The following is a 15,633-nucleotide window of genomic DNA, read 5'->3' on the forward strand; positions in this document are numbered from 1 at the left end:
AACTAACAGACGCTGAACAAGACACTGTTCATACCAGGTGCCTGCACACCAACTAACAGACGCTGAACAAGACACTGTTTACACCAGGTGCCTGCACACCAACAGACACTGAATGAGGCATTGTTCACACCAGGTGCCTGCACACCAACTAACAGACACTGAACGAGACATTGTTCTCACCAGATGTCTGCACACCTACAGACAGGCACTGAACAAGACACTATTCACACCAGGTGCCTGCACACCAACTAACAGACGCTGAACAAGACACTGTTCATACCAGGTGCCTGCACACCAGCTAACAGACATTGTTCACACCAGGTGCCTGCACACCTACTACCACAGGAGAATCCCTCCCAGAACCTCATGCATGCATAGATACACAGAAGCAGAACATAGTTTAAACATTCACACACACAATGGCAGAGTGTCAGATATCACCCATCTAATAGAGTACAGACTGAAGTGTTAGATATCACCCAACTGACAGCATAAAGGACATCGGATGTCTGGAACCACACCTGACAGAAGGTTAAGGGAGCAGGGGCCTGCAGACCATGTAAACAGGGGGATCAGGTGTCCAAACCATCTTCAAGGAGTCTGTGGGAGAACTCAAAACTAGCTTTACAGCATGTATGACTCTAAACACCAGAGCTCTGAGTTAGAAGGATGATAATAATGACCAGCAGCCTCTAGCAAGGAGCAGCTGGTATTTATGTGCACAGACCAGTGGTGATTGGCTGCAGAACTCCACACCAAGCCAAATCCTCCCACACCTGCAGCAGTGTGGTCTTGGAAGTACATAGCACCACAGCATCGTCGCAGTGGGCCAAGGATGAGGCCATCAATATTGTAATCTCAGAGAACCCCTTTAACACTTAAAGGGACATCAGAAAAAAAATCTTTAGGCTGCTGTCACACATAGTGTCTTAAGGTAATACATAACATTTTTAACTGTGGTTTTTGCCACATTTCTTATGTCAGAAAAGCCAGATTTAGTCAATAGTAAGCTATGGTATTCCCCCCAAAAATGTATGTGTGTATTAAAAAAACAAGCACTTGTGGGTTATCTGTCACCACTTTTAAAATTAATTTCACAAATGTTTCACCAATACATATGCGTAAAAAACCCTATTTATTTCTTAAGCTCTTAAAATCAGAGAGGTCATGAGACACATCTTTATATCTTTCATATTTAGAAAGAGCACTTTCTTCTACCATGCCAAGAATACTGACATAGAGGGCGAGAGAAGGGAGTTTATACAAAGCACTTAGTGGCGTCACAGCAGCTAGAATATTGTCAAAAAAGCCATCTCGCCTTTTGTGACGTCCTTTCACATGACTACACCAGTCAATGCCTGTGGGGTTGTAACGTAGTGTGGCAGCCAGGACACGGAATTACTGTCGCCGAGGGACTGGAAGTTTCATATCAAGTATATTGCTATATGTTATGGTATATGTTTTTAAATCATGCAAGTTCCAGAAAGCATCTAAATCTGAATGTGAGACTCCAACCTAAAAATTATAGCCTCCCTCTCTCTATAGAGTCCAACTACATGGTACTCCTATCTATAAGCACGTCCATTGGCCTTAGTGAGCCAATACATTGATTACGTGGTCAGCCATGTATTCATACTTACATTGAGGCATACATCACTTATTGACTATTATGGTATCCATTTGCTGGCAGCATTTTTTACAGGACGTGTCAGGCTAAGTTAATATACCATACATGACAAACGACATGCAGGACATACACAACATACATGACATGCAGGACATACAGGATACACACGACATGCAGAACATAAGCGATAGACACGACATGCAGAACATAAGCGATAGACACGACATGCGGGACATACACGTCATGCAGGACATACACGACATACCCGACATGTAGGACATACACAACATGAAGAATATAAACAACATACATTACATGCAGGACATACACGACATATATAACGTGCACGACATGCAGGACATAAACGACATACACGCCATACATGACATTTGTTGGGGATCTCTCTCAGGTAAAAGTAATAGATCCAACAAATTCTTGTCCGCTCTTGCTGACAACTTTATCTTCCAAAAGGTTGAAGAGAAAACAAGGGGATCTGATATCTTGGACCTAATTCTTACCAACAGGGAGGAAATGGTTGAGAAAGTAAGTGTGACTGGGACCTTAGGAGGCAGTGATCAGGTTATCCTTGAATTTTGGATAAAAAGGGGAGGAAGACCTGAGAAGACTCAGACCTCAAGGTTGGATTTCAGAAAGGCAGATTTTAATGAATTCAGAAAGGGGGTAGGAAGAATCCAATGGCTGGATGTTCTTAAAGACAGAAATGTCCAAGAAGTTTGGGAAATATTGCGAAATGAGATTCTCAAAGCACAATCGTTAACAATCCCTAAAAGAAGGAAGAATGGGAAGCATTTAAAGATACCAAGATGGATGGACACTGAACTTGCACACATGTTAAAATGGAAGAAAAATATGTTTATCAAATGGAAAGGGGGGGGGGGGGGGTAATATCTAAAGAAGAATATAATGTGGTCTGTCAAAACTGTAGGGCAGGTGTCAAAAAACTAAAGCTAATAATGAATTGAGGCTTGCAACAGAGGCTAAAAGCAATAAAAAAAGAAAAAAGAAAAGTCAAAGATGCTATTGGATGCTTAGAAGATGAAAATGATAACTTGTTTAAGAATGATGTTGAGAAGGCCGAACTTTTAAATTCCTATTTTGTATCTATTTTCTCTCAGAAAGTAGATGGAAAGTCAACTGATCTGCTCTGTGCAATTGGGGGGATAAAGAAAGCAGACTATCTATAAGCAGAGAGATGGTGAGGGAACACTTAGCTAACTTAAAGGAGATGTCCCGAGGCAGCAAGTGGGTCTATACACTTCTGCATGGCCATAATAATGCACTTTGTAATGTACATTGTGCATTAATTATGAGCCATACAGAAGTTATAAAAAGTTTTATACTTACCTGCTCCGTTGCTAGCGTCCTCGTCTCCATGGAGCCGACTAATTTTTGGCCTCCGATGGCCAAATTAGCCGCGCTTGCGCAGTCCGGGTCTTCAGCTTTCTTCTATGGAGCCGCTCGTGCCAGAGAGCGGCTCCGTGTAGCTCCGCCCCGTCACGTGCCGATTCCAGCCAATCAGGAGGCTGGAATCGGCAGTGGACCGCACAGAAGAGCTGCGGTCCACGAAGGTAGAAGATCCCGGCGGCCATCTTCAGCGGTAAGTATTGAAGTCACCGGACCGCCGGGATTCAGGTAAGCGCTGTGCGGGTGGTTTTTTTAACCCCTGCATCGGGGTTGTCTCGCGCCGAACGGGGGGGGGGTTTAAAAAAAAAAAAACCCGTTTCGGCGCGGGACATCTCCTTTAAATGAATTCAAGTCTCAAGGCCCAGATGAATTACATCTTAGGATACTAAAGGAAGCAGCAGAGGTAATTGCTGAGCCACTCGCCATAATCTTTGAAAATTCCTGGAGAACAGGAGAAGTCCCAGAAGGGCAAAGTCTAAGTTGGAAAAGAGCAAATGTTTTCCCTATATTCAGGTTGTCCCTATCTAGCAGGTAGATCCAGGAAACTACAGGTCTGTACGCCTGACTTTTATACCGGAAATGATCTTTGAACAAATAATAAAACAGCATGTATGTAAGTATTTGGATAAGAATGGAGTAATTAACCAGAGCCAGCATGGGTTTGTAACAAAAAAGTCATGCCAGATGAATCTAATTTCCTCCTATGACAGTATCACTGACTGGGTTGATTAGGGAAATGCAGTGGATATAGTATATCTTGACCTTAGTAAAGTATTTGACAAAGTATCTCATTCCATATTAATGAAAAAATGATCAAATATGGGATTCACAAGGCAACTGTTAGGTGGATTCACAACTGGCTTAGTGATAGTACTCAAAGAGTGGTCATAAATGGCTGCACATCCAAGTGGAAGAATGTATCAAGTGGGGTACCACAAGGCTGTGTCCTAGGCCCAGTGTTGTTCAACATTTTTATACATGATCTGGGTTAAGCAATAGATGGGAAACTTTGCAGATGAGACAAAGCTGGGAGGGATAGCTAACACTAGGGAAGAAAGAGAGTATTCAAAAAGATCTAGAAAAGCTTGAACTGTGGGCAGCTTTGCAAAGTCCTATATCTGGGCAAGAAAAATGAAAAAAGCACATACAGAATGGGAGGAATTGAGCTAAGCAGCACATGTGAAAAAGACTTGGATATACTAATAGATCATAGACTGAACATGAGTCAACAGTGTGATGCAGCAGCCAAAATGGCAAACAATTCTGGGATGTATTAAGAGAATCACAGAGTCTAAATCACATGAGGTCATTATCCCCCTCTACTCTTCCTGAGTCACAGCTCATCTGGAATACTCTGTCCAGTTCTGGGCACCCCACTTAAAAAAGACAGACACACTGGAGCAAGTTCAGAGAAGAGTTACCAAGATGGTGAGCCGTCAGCAAATCATGTCGTATGAAAAACAGTTAAAGGATCTGGGAATGTTTAGCTTGCAAAAATGAAAGCTGAGAGGAGACATAATAGCTGTCTACAAATATCTAATGGGCTGTCACAGTGCAGAGGGATCAGCCCTATTCTCATCTGCACAAGAAAGGACTAGAAGCACTGGGATGAAACTGAAAGGGAGGAAACTAGAGATGAGCGAGCACTCTTGTTTAAGGCGGATGCTCGAGCGAGCGTCAGTCTTTTCGAGTAACCGATTAATTGTCTGAGCATCATGCGGGGGTGGGGGGTGGCAGGGAGTGGGGATGAGTGGGGGGAGGGGGGAGAGAGAGATCTCTCACTCTCCCCCAGCCGCTCCTCCCCGCATGATACTCGGACAAGTAATCAGTTACTCGAAAAGACTGATGCTCGCTCGAGCACCAGCCTTAAACGAGCGTGCTCGCTCATCTCTAGAGGAGACACAAATTAGATATTAGAAAAAAAACTTTGACAGTGAGGGTAATCAATGAGTGGAACAGGTTACCACGGGAGGTGGTGAGTTCTCTTTCATGGAAGTGTTCAAACAAAGGCTGAACAAATATCTGTCTGGGATGATTTAATGAATCCTGCACTGAGCAGGGAGTTGGACCCGATGACCCTGGAGGTCTCTTCCAACTCTACCAGTCTATGACATGCAGGACATACACGCCATACAGGACATACACAACATACAGGACATACACACCGTATATGACATACAGGACATACACGCCATACACGACATAGATGACATATATGACATACAGGACATACATATACACAAAAGCTGTGACTCTGGAAATAAACAGCTGGAGCCCAGCAGTGATTCAAGACCAGGCTGCCTTTTTAACGGCCAGGATCAGACAAGCCTCTGATTCTGGGTGTTCAGCATCCTTGATCAGTAGCAGTCATGGCATCTAGGGTGTTTATGTCAGCCTATTGGCACCACATGATCATTGTATTTCCTGTTGATGATATAATCAGAATATGTCTACTATGCCCCAAAACATTCAAGTCCTGTAGTGGGAATAAAAAAGATTAAGTTTCATAAAGATCAATAGAAAAAGTGTCCACCTTTTATTATTTGCACTGCATGGCTTGTGGTGTATTTAAAAAACAAAGACACGTTTGGTGGATTTGCTGTTCTTCTTCCTTTCCTCCTAAAGGGCTCCTGCACACAGGCAGATTTGATTTGTAGAATCCGGCGCCGCAGCAACTTCTTTCAGAATGCGGCACTCTGCTCCTCTGCCAAACTGCCGATTTTGCTTTGGGAAGCTACAACCAGCCAGACATTTCCCCTATAGTGGCCGCCACAAGGGAAATGTAGTACACACAAGGAAGTCTCAAAGTCTGACGGAATGAGAACTGCTCTGACCTGGCTAATAGAGGGGGTCCTGAATGGTCACAAAGTGGTCACCCGGGCGGATAATAAAGGGGTTAATAATGATTACAGAAAACATTTGTTTCACATAATAAGGCACACTAACCACAGTGATACTATTTGTCTTAGATTTATTTAATGATGTAATACAAAGAAAGTTTATGTAAACTTTGGGTAGAAACGTGCTGTGCCTTTTTGACACCAGCTACACATGGGAGGAACCAGATAAGGAACTCCAACCACCTTCATGTGCATCCTTCAAAGACGTTTTTCTAAGGATAGTAATTTATTACACATGTTAACAAACTTAATGACTTCACTTGAAACATGACATTTTGCTGCCATTGAAGACTTATACACAAACACTGCTGGAATATCATCCTTCTACTCAAGACAAGATGCTCTGTTCCTGCAGTTCCAACTCATTTTCCAATCGCAGTTGCTAAAAGGAAAATACGTGGAAGGATTCACTACAGAGCCCTTTACTAAAATAGGTAGAACTATGGAAAGGGAGTCATTTAGGGTGTAGGTCAGTTAGGAGTGAAGAGATTATAAAAAGAAATAGTCTCCTTTCATATATGTCTTATTAAGCCATTGTGCACTAAGCTAGTTATACACATGAAGAAGCTCAACTGTTTACATCATACTAAATGTATCCAGTATTAATGTCTCCTATTCCTAAACAAATGGTATATTTGCAATGCAGATGAGAAGTGGATCAACACAGAACTGAAATCTGGGAAGTTTCCTTTTTATGTCATAGATTTATTATGATGTATTGCAGTGGGCTTGCACTGTAATGCTTGGACTGTCCATATGTAGAGGGTGTTCTCTTTTTCAGAAATGGTGAAAATTAACAGTTACAATTTGCCATAAAACTCAATAATATACCTATCTGCAACCACATTCTTTGGCAACCATGTTGGGGTACAAGTGCAGCCTTATGCCTTGGTCATGGGCCACCATTAACCACTGTTCTTGGTACTGAATAGGTACACAGCAAGGTGGTCGGTCTAGGCCAGATTGTCTTGTCTCCTGAAGCTGGATGAGCAGAATAACATGGGCCTGGTAATCACTTTGAGTGGTCTGTGGGAAGCGACAAGGCCCCACACAGTTGTTGATGTTTATCTCTTCGGGGAAATAGACGTCCTTATACTCTGGATATGGCTTCAAGTTGATGGTCAACTCTTGCAGACGACAATGAGGTTTGAGGTTTGCTCCACGGTTCTGCCGTGATAATTTTTTTCGGTCTTGCCAATAAGCCCGAATTGTCTGTAAAGTTTTAAGGAGCATCAGCGAATACAATTTCCTATGCTGATTATTTCCCAACTGTGGTGGCTGCTCTTCATCTATAGAAAAGTAGCTAACATTGAAGTGACTATGACAAGAGTAAATGAGTTTTTGAAGGATTTGGACATGATCACCAGTTGAAAAGACATCTTCCATATCTTCTAGAACCTCTTGTGTCTTCTCTGTGATTCTCTCGAGTAGGGTCCCATTCAGTGTTTCTTGTATTCTGTTAGCCAAGAGATGTTTGCTTCCAGGCAAAAACAGGAACACAAGTGGTTCCTGAGAGTCCACCAACCACTTCAATGCCTCTACTTCCGTAACATTCAACAGTTGGGGACGAAGGACACCAGCACTTTCATCATTAGGATCAAGGGACACATAGATGGTGGAAGATGGTTTAGTGTGAGAGGGCATCAAAAGTGTTGAGAAATGGGATAGGGTTTCCAGAAATTCATCCTTCTTAGAAATAATCATTTTGTTATGAACACTGTAGACAAAAACATAGAAACCCGATGTAACTGTGTGGCATAAGGTAAGCAAGTAATTATACATACCAGAAAAAAGCTAAATTGCTTCTCCTATCACACAAAGTGAAAATCATTGTCGTTGTATGTTAAAGGAGCTAATCTTTTTACATTAGGAAGGCTGTATGAGTGTTTGACTCGTGTTTTGTGTGATTATTGTCACTCATTGCAACACATTTTGCTCTGATTTTTAATATTTCAGTATGGCTCAAATTCAGAGTCTAGTGAACATTTACTTTTAGTGACACTCCTGTACAATCACTGTCTCATCATATCAACTGTGGTTATCTCCTAGATGCTGCTAACCATGTCCTATCTCTAGAAGCTGCCATTGATGCACGTCCACATATAGATGTGCATGATGAAAGAACCCAATTTATCTGCCATGTAAAACGCCCCAAGGTTGGCTGTCCACAGGGAGGTGTTCTTGTGAGATCCGCGCCGATAAAGTGCACACAGAGCTCGTAAGACAGCTTTTCTATAAGATAAATATGGAAAGCGCAGCCTACTGCATATGAGCGGAAAATCATAGCGATTTTCCGCTTGCGTGATTAAAATCGCGGCATGCCGCGATTCTCCGCAGTGAGCCTATCATTAATATAGGCTTATCACGGAGACCTTTTAGTGCTCCCCCTCCTCCTCCGTGGTGGAATATTGCTAATGATATTCTGTCGCGGCCGTGGACAAGCGGCTTTAGGCTGGTCTCATAGAAAAAACACCATGTTTCTAGTGGCATTTTTCCTGGCATTTACAGCCATGGTTTGGTGGGTTTTTTTGCAAGAAAAATCTCACAATCATGTAAGCTGGAAGATAATAGAGTGATATTAATATTAAATGCTCTACAATGAGTGCATTTTTTGTGGCTTTTTTCCCCACTAGTTGCATTTTTGGAGAGTTATTGGCTTTTTTTTGCAATCGCAGCAGGCTGTCATTTGGTGTTTTTGTATAGGCTATTCTAAAGCATGTGAAAGACACTAGAAGAGAAAGCATGGTAAAAATTTGTGGATGAGAATATTGCGACACAAAAAATGCCTGTTAAAAAAAAAAAAAAATAACACAAAATTCATGGGTATTAGTGTATCTTGATGCCACCAGGAAGTCCTGGTGGAGTCAAGAGTGACAGCCGAGTGATGCCCCCAGTGCCTGATGGGCTGTACAGATGGCTCCACTGCAGGTCCTGCCAGGCCACTTTCATCCACATGTTCGGCCTCTAGTCCCAGCTGCATATATTCCTATTCAACACCACCTCTACTCGAGCCAACCTAAACAACCAATCACCGTGAATCAGCCAACTCAAATAACCAATCAGGTTGCGAATGGTGTGGAGGTGGGGTGTAAAAAGCTAATATGCGAGCAGCGCTGGGGTGGCTCAAGCACTGCTGTAGAAGGCAACGTGCAGAGACAGCGGTCCATTGCAGAGCTGCTGACCGCCGCTTGGGAGAGTACCGCTGGAGGAGGAGAGCAGGGAGACCTTACTGCGCGCGCGCGCGGGGGGGGGGGGGGGGACAGTCACTGAGGCCCTCAGGGAGGCAACAGAGCCGGGGGGCATATATCCCTATTCAACACCACCTCTACTCGAGCTGACCTAAACAACCAATCACCGTGAATCAGCCAAACCAAATCAAATAACCAATCACCGTGAATCAGCCAACCCAAATAACCAATGACCGTGAATGAGTAAATCCAAACAACCAATCAGGTTGCGAATGGTGTGGAGGTGGGGTGTAAGGAGCTAGTATGCGAGCGGCGCTGGAGTGGCTCAAGCACTGCTGTAGAAGGCAACGTGCAGAGACAGCGGTCCACTGCAGCGCTGCTCGCCGCTGCTTGGGAGAGTACCGCCGGAGGAGGAGAGCAGGGAGACCTTACAGAGCTGGTGGGGGGGGGGGGGCAGTCACTGAGGCCCTCAGGGAGGCAACAGAGCTAGCGGGCATATATCCCTATTCAATACCACCTCTACTCGAGCCAACCTAAACAACCAATCACTGTGAATCAGCCAATCCAAATAACCAATCACCATGAATCAGCTAACTCAAATAACCAATCACCGTGAATGAGTAAATCCAAACAACCAATCAGTTGTGAATGGTGTGGAGGTGGGGTGTAAAAAGCTAATATGCAGCCGGGAGGCAGTCAGTGGCAGGCGTCGGGGGCTCACAACAATGCATCGCAGGACCTTCCAGGAACTTGTATTCTTGCACCAATTGGGAGCTAGGTGTGCGAGAGGGGCGTTCCTCCTGTCAAACCCCTAGCTTCCGGTGGCGTCAAGATACACTAATACCGACTATATGGACTACTAGACAAGAAAGAGACTGGTGATATGCTTACCTAGAGACTGATACGGTGTGAGCAGGCCTGATGGAGACAGTGTGGCTTAAGAGCATAAATATGACAGGTGCAATCTTGGTAAAGCACCTTTTATCCATGCCAAACAGGTGCCCGGCAGATTCTGTACTTGAAAGGACAGATCCTAATAGCAAGAAACCAGAAAACAAAGTTTTCATTTCTTAAATTGGATTCCTAATGCTGCCAGAATAGTCATAGACTAATTAAAAGTCAATATTCACAGGATACTCTAGATTTGTGGTAACCAACCTGTGGCTCTCCAGCTGCTGTAAAACTACAACTCCTGGGGTCAGAAACGCTATCTTTTCTCCTTGGGGAGAGCAACTTTAAACTAAGTGAGGAGACTCAAATGGCCATGCACACTCCTCTGGGTAATATGCAAATAAGAGAGATGTAATAAATCCTCCACAGTGCCACCTATTGAAAGGCAGCATTCCTTCAAGACAAAGTCAGCCTTTTTATACAAGCCTTGTTACAATGAACGGGAATTAAAAGCAAAGCCAGACTCCATGTACAGCTGTATGTACAAAAACCCTGAAACAGCTGTATGTACATGGAGTCTGGCTTTGCTTGTAATTCCTGGTCATTGTAACAAGGCTTGTATAAAAAGTCTGACTTTGGCTTGAAGGAATGCTGCCTTTCAATAGGTGGCACTGTGGAGGTATTATTCCATCTCCCTTAACTACAACTCCTATCATGCTCCCAAATCAATCTATCTCGCATCTATCTAATATTTCTAGATTTTAATGTTATCAGTATATACACTGAAACCTTGCAAAGGACCATCCCCAACCTAGACCACATTGCCTTACGATGGATTTTCAGTAAACTATCCCTCCAGAAAACCATATTTTTCTAACATTTTGGGTGGCCTTCTCCAAAATATTACATTGTATTTAAGGGTAGGTGCTATATAGAGAGACTTAAAACTGCTTCTGCGCAGTCTATGTAACAAATGACATGAATATAGAATGCACAAATACACAATACACTGTAAAAATAATCAAATGTTTCTTTCTACAGAGACTATAGGCTTCAGCATAGCCGAGATCATGAGGCATGGCCGTTAATATCTTTATTTCATACCATCAGAATATTTTTTTACTTGAAAGGATGTTTTCAGTCTTACGTCCTCCGGTTCAACGCTCATAACTTCTTCATTCAGCCTGACAACAAGATAGCGAGTTTCCGATGACAAGCAAACAACCTTGAGAAAAAAAGATTACAATCTGAAGAACAGCCTCTCCTGCAGAAAAACCAAGGAATAAGGATCTGCTGACAAATGTGGCATCTCATGATTACAGCGAACCCATCGGGGGATTATTATGTTGCCCTCTATGACAGTCCTAAAAGCTGAGCTCTGTGATATACAGCTGTCTGACTTCTGGCAGGACGTTTGATGAATTTTTGTGGTAGGATTTCTAAAAAGCAGAATAAAGCTGCTCACAGCCATTAGACTAAAGTTGGTGAAGAAGAACAATTTCAATCAAAATGATTGTTTGCCGGGTGAAATTTAACAACGAATTAAAGTTTCTGTCAACTGATGACAGACTGTTATCGTCTGGAAAGAAGTCAACCAAAAAGGACTAAAATGTGTATTACCGTTTCTGCATAATGAACGTTCACGTGACCATCTTTCATTAAGTGGTTGTTCAATTAGCATCCTATTGTAACATAATATGTTAGGCTGAAAAAAATACACATGTCCATCCAGTTCAGCCTATTAACCCCCAATGTTGCTCCAGAGGAAGGCAAAAAACAAACCAACACAATGAGGAAGAAGACAATTTTCCTCATTTAAAGAAAAGTTCCATAGTCTCACTGCTCTTACAGTAAAAAATGTTTGTCTAGAGAAAAGAAGGTTTCTACACAACATAGATGTAGAGGATTCCCCGTTGTTACAGTCACAGTCCTGGGTATAAATAGATGATGGAGATATCTCTGTACTGACCCCTGATATATCTATACATAGTTATTAGAGCGGACCCTTGTTACAGTCCTGGGTATAATATATGATGGGAGAGATCTCTGTGCTGACGCCTGATATATCTATACGTAGTTATTAGAGCGGACCCTTGTTACAGTCCTGGGTATAATATATGATGGGAGCGATCTCTGTGCTGACGCCTGATATATCTATACATAGTTATTAGAGCGGCCCCTTGTTACAGTCCTGGGTATAATATATGATGGTAGAGATGTCTGTATTGTCCCCTGATATATCTATACATACAAGGAGTCCCCCCTTGTTACAGTCCTGGGTATAATATATGATGGGAGCGATCTCTGTGCTGACGCCTGATATATCTATACATAGTTATTAGAGCGGCCCCTTGTTACAGTCCTGGGTATAATATATGACGGGAGAGATCTCTGTGCTGACGCCTGATATATCTATACATACAAGGAGTCCCCCCTTGTTACAGTCCTTGGTATAATAGATGATGGGAGGGATCTCTATGCTGACCACTGATATATCTATACATAGTTATTAGAGCGGCTCCTTGTTACAGTCCTGGGTATAATATATGACGGGAGAGATCTCTGTGCTGACGCCTGATATATCTATACATACAAGGAGTCCCCCCTTGTTACAGTCCTTGGTATAATAGATGATGGGAGGGATCTCTATGCTGACCACTGATATATCTATACATAGTTATTAGAGCGGCTCCTTGTTACAGTCCTGGGTATAATATATGATGGGAGAGATCTCTGTGCTGACGCCTGATATATATATACATACAAGGAGTCCCCCCTTGTTACAGTCCTTGGTATAATAGATGATGGGAGGGATCTCTATGCTGACCACTGATATATCTATACATAGTTATTAGAGCGGCTCCTTGTTACAGTCCTGGGTATAATATAGGAAGGGAGAGATCTCTGTGCTGACCCCTGATATATCTATACATACAAGGAGTCCCCCCTTGTTACAGTCCTTGGTATAATAGATGCTGGGAGGGATCTCTGTACTGACCCCTGATATATCTATACATAGTTATTAGAGCGCCCCCTTGTTACAGCCCTGGGTATAATAGGTGATGGAAGATTTCTGTATCGTCCCCCGATATATCTGTACAAAGTTATTAGAGCGTCCTCTTGTCACAGTCCTGGGAATAACAGATGATGTGAGAGATCTCTGTACTGACACCTGATATATTTATACATAGTTCTTAAAGAGCCCCTCAGATATCTTTTTCACTTGTGTTAATTGCTTTACATAGTTTTGTATCATCTGCAAATATTGATATTTTACTGCACAATCCTTCTATCAGGTCATTAATAAATATATTAAAAAGAATAGGACCCACTACTGCCTTCTGTAGTACCCCATAGTAACCCCTCCAATACTGCCCCCTGTAGTACCTCACTAGTAACAGTGACCGATCAAATACTGCCCCCTGTGTTACCCCACTAGTACCGGTGACCTGATCAGAGTATATACCATTTATAACCCCTCTACTTTCTATCACTGAGCCAGTTACTTACCCACTTATGCACATTCTCTCCCAGACCAAGCATTCTCATTTTATATACCAACCTATTATGCAGCACAGTATCAAATGCTTGGGACAAGATTGGTTTGACAAGAGCAATCTCTCATAAACCCATGCTGATACGGAGTTATACAGCTGTTTTCCTTGAGGTCCTCCAGGATAGCATCTTCTAGAAACGCCTCAAACATTTTACTCACAATAGAAGTAAGACTTACCGGCCTGTAATTTCCAGATTCACGTTTTGAATATTGGCACTACATTTGCTATGCGTCAATCCAGTAGAACACACCCCGTCACTATAGAGTCCTTAACTAAGGAAACAAGGGTCTGTGTATCACATTACTGAATTCCGTTATATCTCGGGAGTGTATGCTATCGGGACCCGATACATTGTCAATCTTTTAAGGACTGCTCTGCACTTCTTCCTAGGATACACTGGTGACATTTAGTGAAATTTACTTTATCACTCTGCATCTCATATGACATTTTCCTCTCTGAAGACACTGGAGAAAAAACTAATAGATTTGCTTTCTCCCCATCACCCTCTACAATTTATCCTACATTAATTATTGAAGGGCCAACATTTTCAGTATTAATCTTTTACTATTTATATAGTTGAAGAAAACTTTAGGGTTAGTTTTACTGTCCTTGACAATAAGTCTCTCTGTTTCCATCTTTGCTGCTTTTATCTGATTTTTACATAATTTATTTTTTCTATACTTACATGTTTTTAGTGCTTCTTTGCCGCCTTCTTGTTTTAGTAGTTTAAACATTTTTTTTGCTGTTTATTGCCCCCTTTACATCTCTACTGAGCCCTATTAGTTTTCTCCTATTCCTAACCCTTTATTCCTGTAAGGCATGGACCGCTCACAGTAAGTGATTAGGATGTTTTTAAACATGACTAGGGTATACGGAGTCGTTGCCTACTGTGACATACCTCCCCTTTTCCTTTTCCCCCATACCTTAAAAAACAACGAAACAAAAGTTGGATTAAATTATGGCCACTGCAGCCACATTTATTTAAACATAACATAAACATAGGTGGTTAATGCCTTTAAACCATCTGAATGTACCTGTCTGGCTGACCCTTCAATTAAACGGTCACAGCTGTACTATCCAATCTTATGGTCGGCTGTTTGATCAATTGAACCGTCTTGAAGTTCTGTATTTTACATAAAACTCTCATAGTGTCTCCCAGTACTACGGCCATTTCCTTGTGTAGATTAATTCTGGGATTACCGCATGAGGAGCATTCTTTTATATTACATGTGTGTCCTTTTTGAAACTTGCTTTACAAAGTTTCCTTTTTATTGATTCTTAATAAAAGTTATGTTTTAGTTGTGCCTTGAACCCTACAGTGACTGACATAAACATAAATAACCGTTTTAACCAAAGATAACCCTGGGAGGGATCCCATGGAGCCCTACCACCTGTCGCCTCACCAGAAAAACAGGAAATAGTTGTGCCTGTCACCCGTCGCATTTCGGACTCGGGCAACACTATTTCCCTACCAACTGCCCCCGCCGCGAGTTGACAGACTCGGGGGCCCGCCACTCACTCGACTCAGGTCGCCTCATCCTGACCCCGAGGACGGCTAGCCATAACCTGGCTAACCCCTCCCATAACCACTGCAAGGCACCGCCCTGCGACTCCCCGAGGCGACAGTCCTAACCAAACAATTCACAGAGACGGAAGGGAAGCTATCCAGCTCCCTGCTACCCCCCCTACTACCCCGTTTAGCTGACTCCAAGGGACCCCTCCACCTCTCCTGCTGCCATGACGATACACCCCCCCCCCCTCCCTTTTTTACCCAAGGGCGGGCGGGTGGGACACTTCCACGGCTATGCTCCAACTGCTAATTTTCTTTGAAAACTGACTCCTCCCCCCACCTTCCTTGCCGCTCTTTTTACTCCCCCACTAACCCCCCCTTTCTCTACCCAGAGTTCTCTTCTTCTCTTAACCCTTTCACTCCCCGTTAACCCTGTCATGTCTGCCTCCCGCCTACAACTTTGTTTTCCGGCTCCACCGAATCTTTTCCAATTTATTGTCTGTACTGTTATTTTTGAGGATCTTATCCCAGTTAT

General features: G+C 42.8%; 1 protein-coding gene across 1 annotated transcript in view; it reads right to left on the reverse strand.

The window, feature by feature from the left end:
- Positions 1–6,536: 6,536 nt before the first annotated feature.
- The window catches only part of AMH (anti-Mullerian hormone), a 42,868-nt gene continuing 33,771 nt past the window's right edge, over positions 6,537–15,633 (reverse strand). The window contains exons 3-6 of the mRNA XM_066602046.1: positions 11,136–11,256; positions 10,032–10,173; positions 8,319–8,345; positions 6,537–7,669 (exon numbers count right to left, since the gene is read on the reverse strand). Coding sequence (XP_066458143.1) covers positions 6,784–7,669; positions 8,319–8,345; positions 10,032–10,173; positions 11,136–11,256 — 1,176 coding nt within the window. The 3' untranslated portion in view covers positions 6,537–6,783. The remainder of the gene's footprint in view (positions 7,670–8,318; positions 8,346–10,031; positions 10,174–11,135; positions 11,257–15,633) is intronic.

The sequence above is a fragment of the Eleutherodactylus coqui genome, chromosome 5, assembly GCF_035609145.1.
Source record: "Eleutherodactylus coqui strain aEleCoq1 chromosome 5, aEleCoq1.hap1, whole genome shotgun sequence".
Taxonomy (NCBI): domain Eukaryota; kingdom Metazoa; phylum Chordata; class Amphibia; order Anura; family Eleutherodactylidae; genus Eleutherodactylus; species Eleutherodactylus coqui.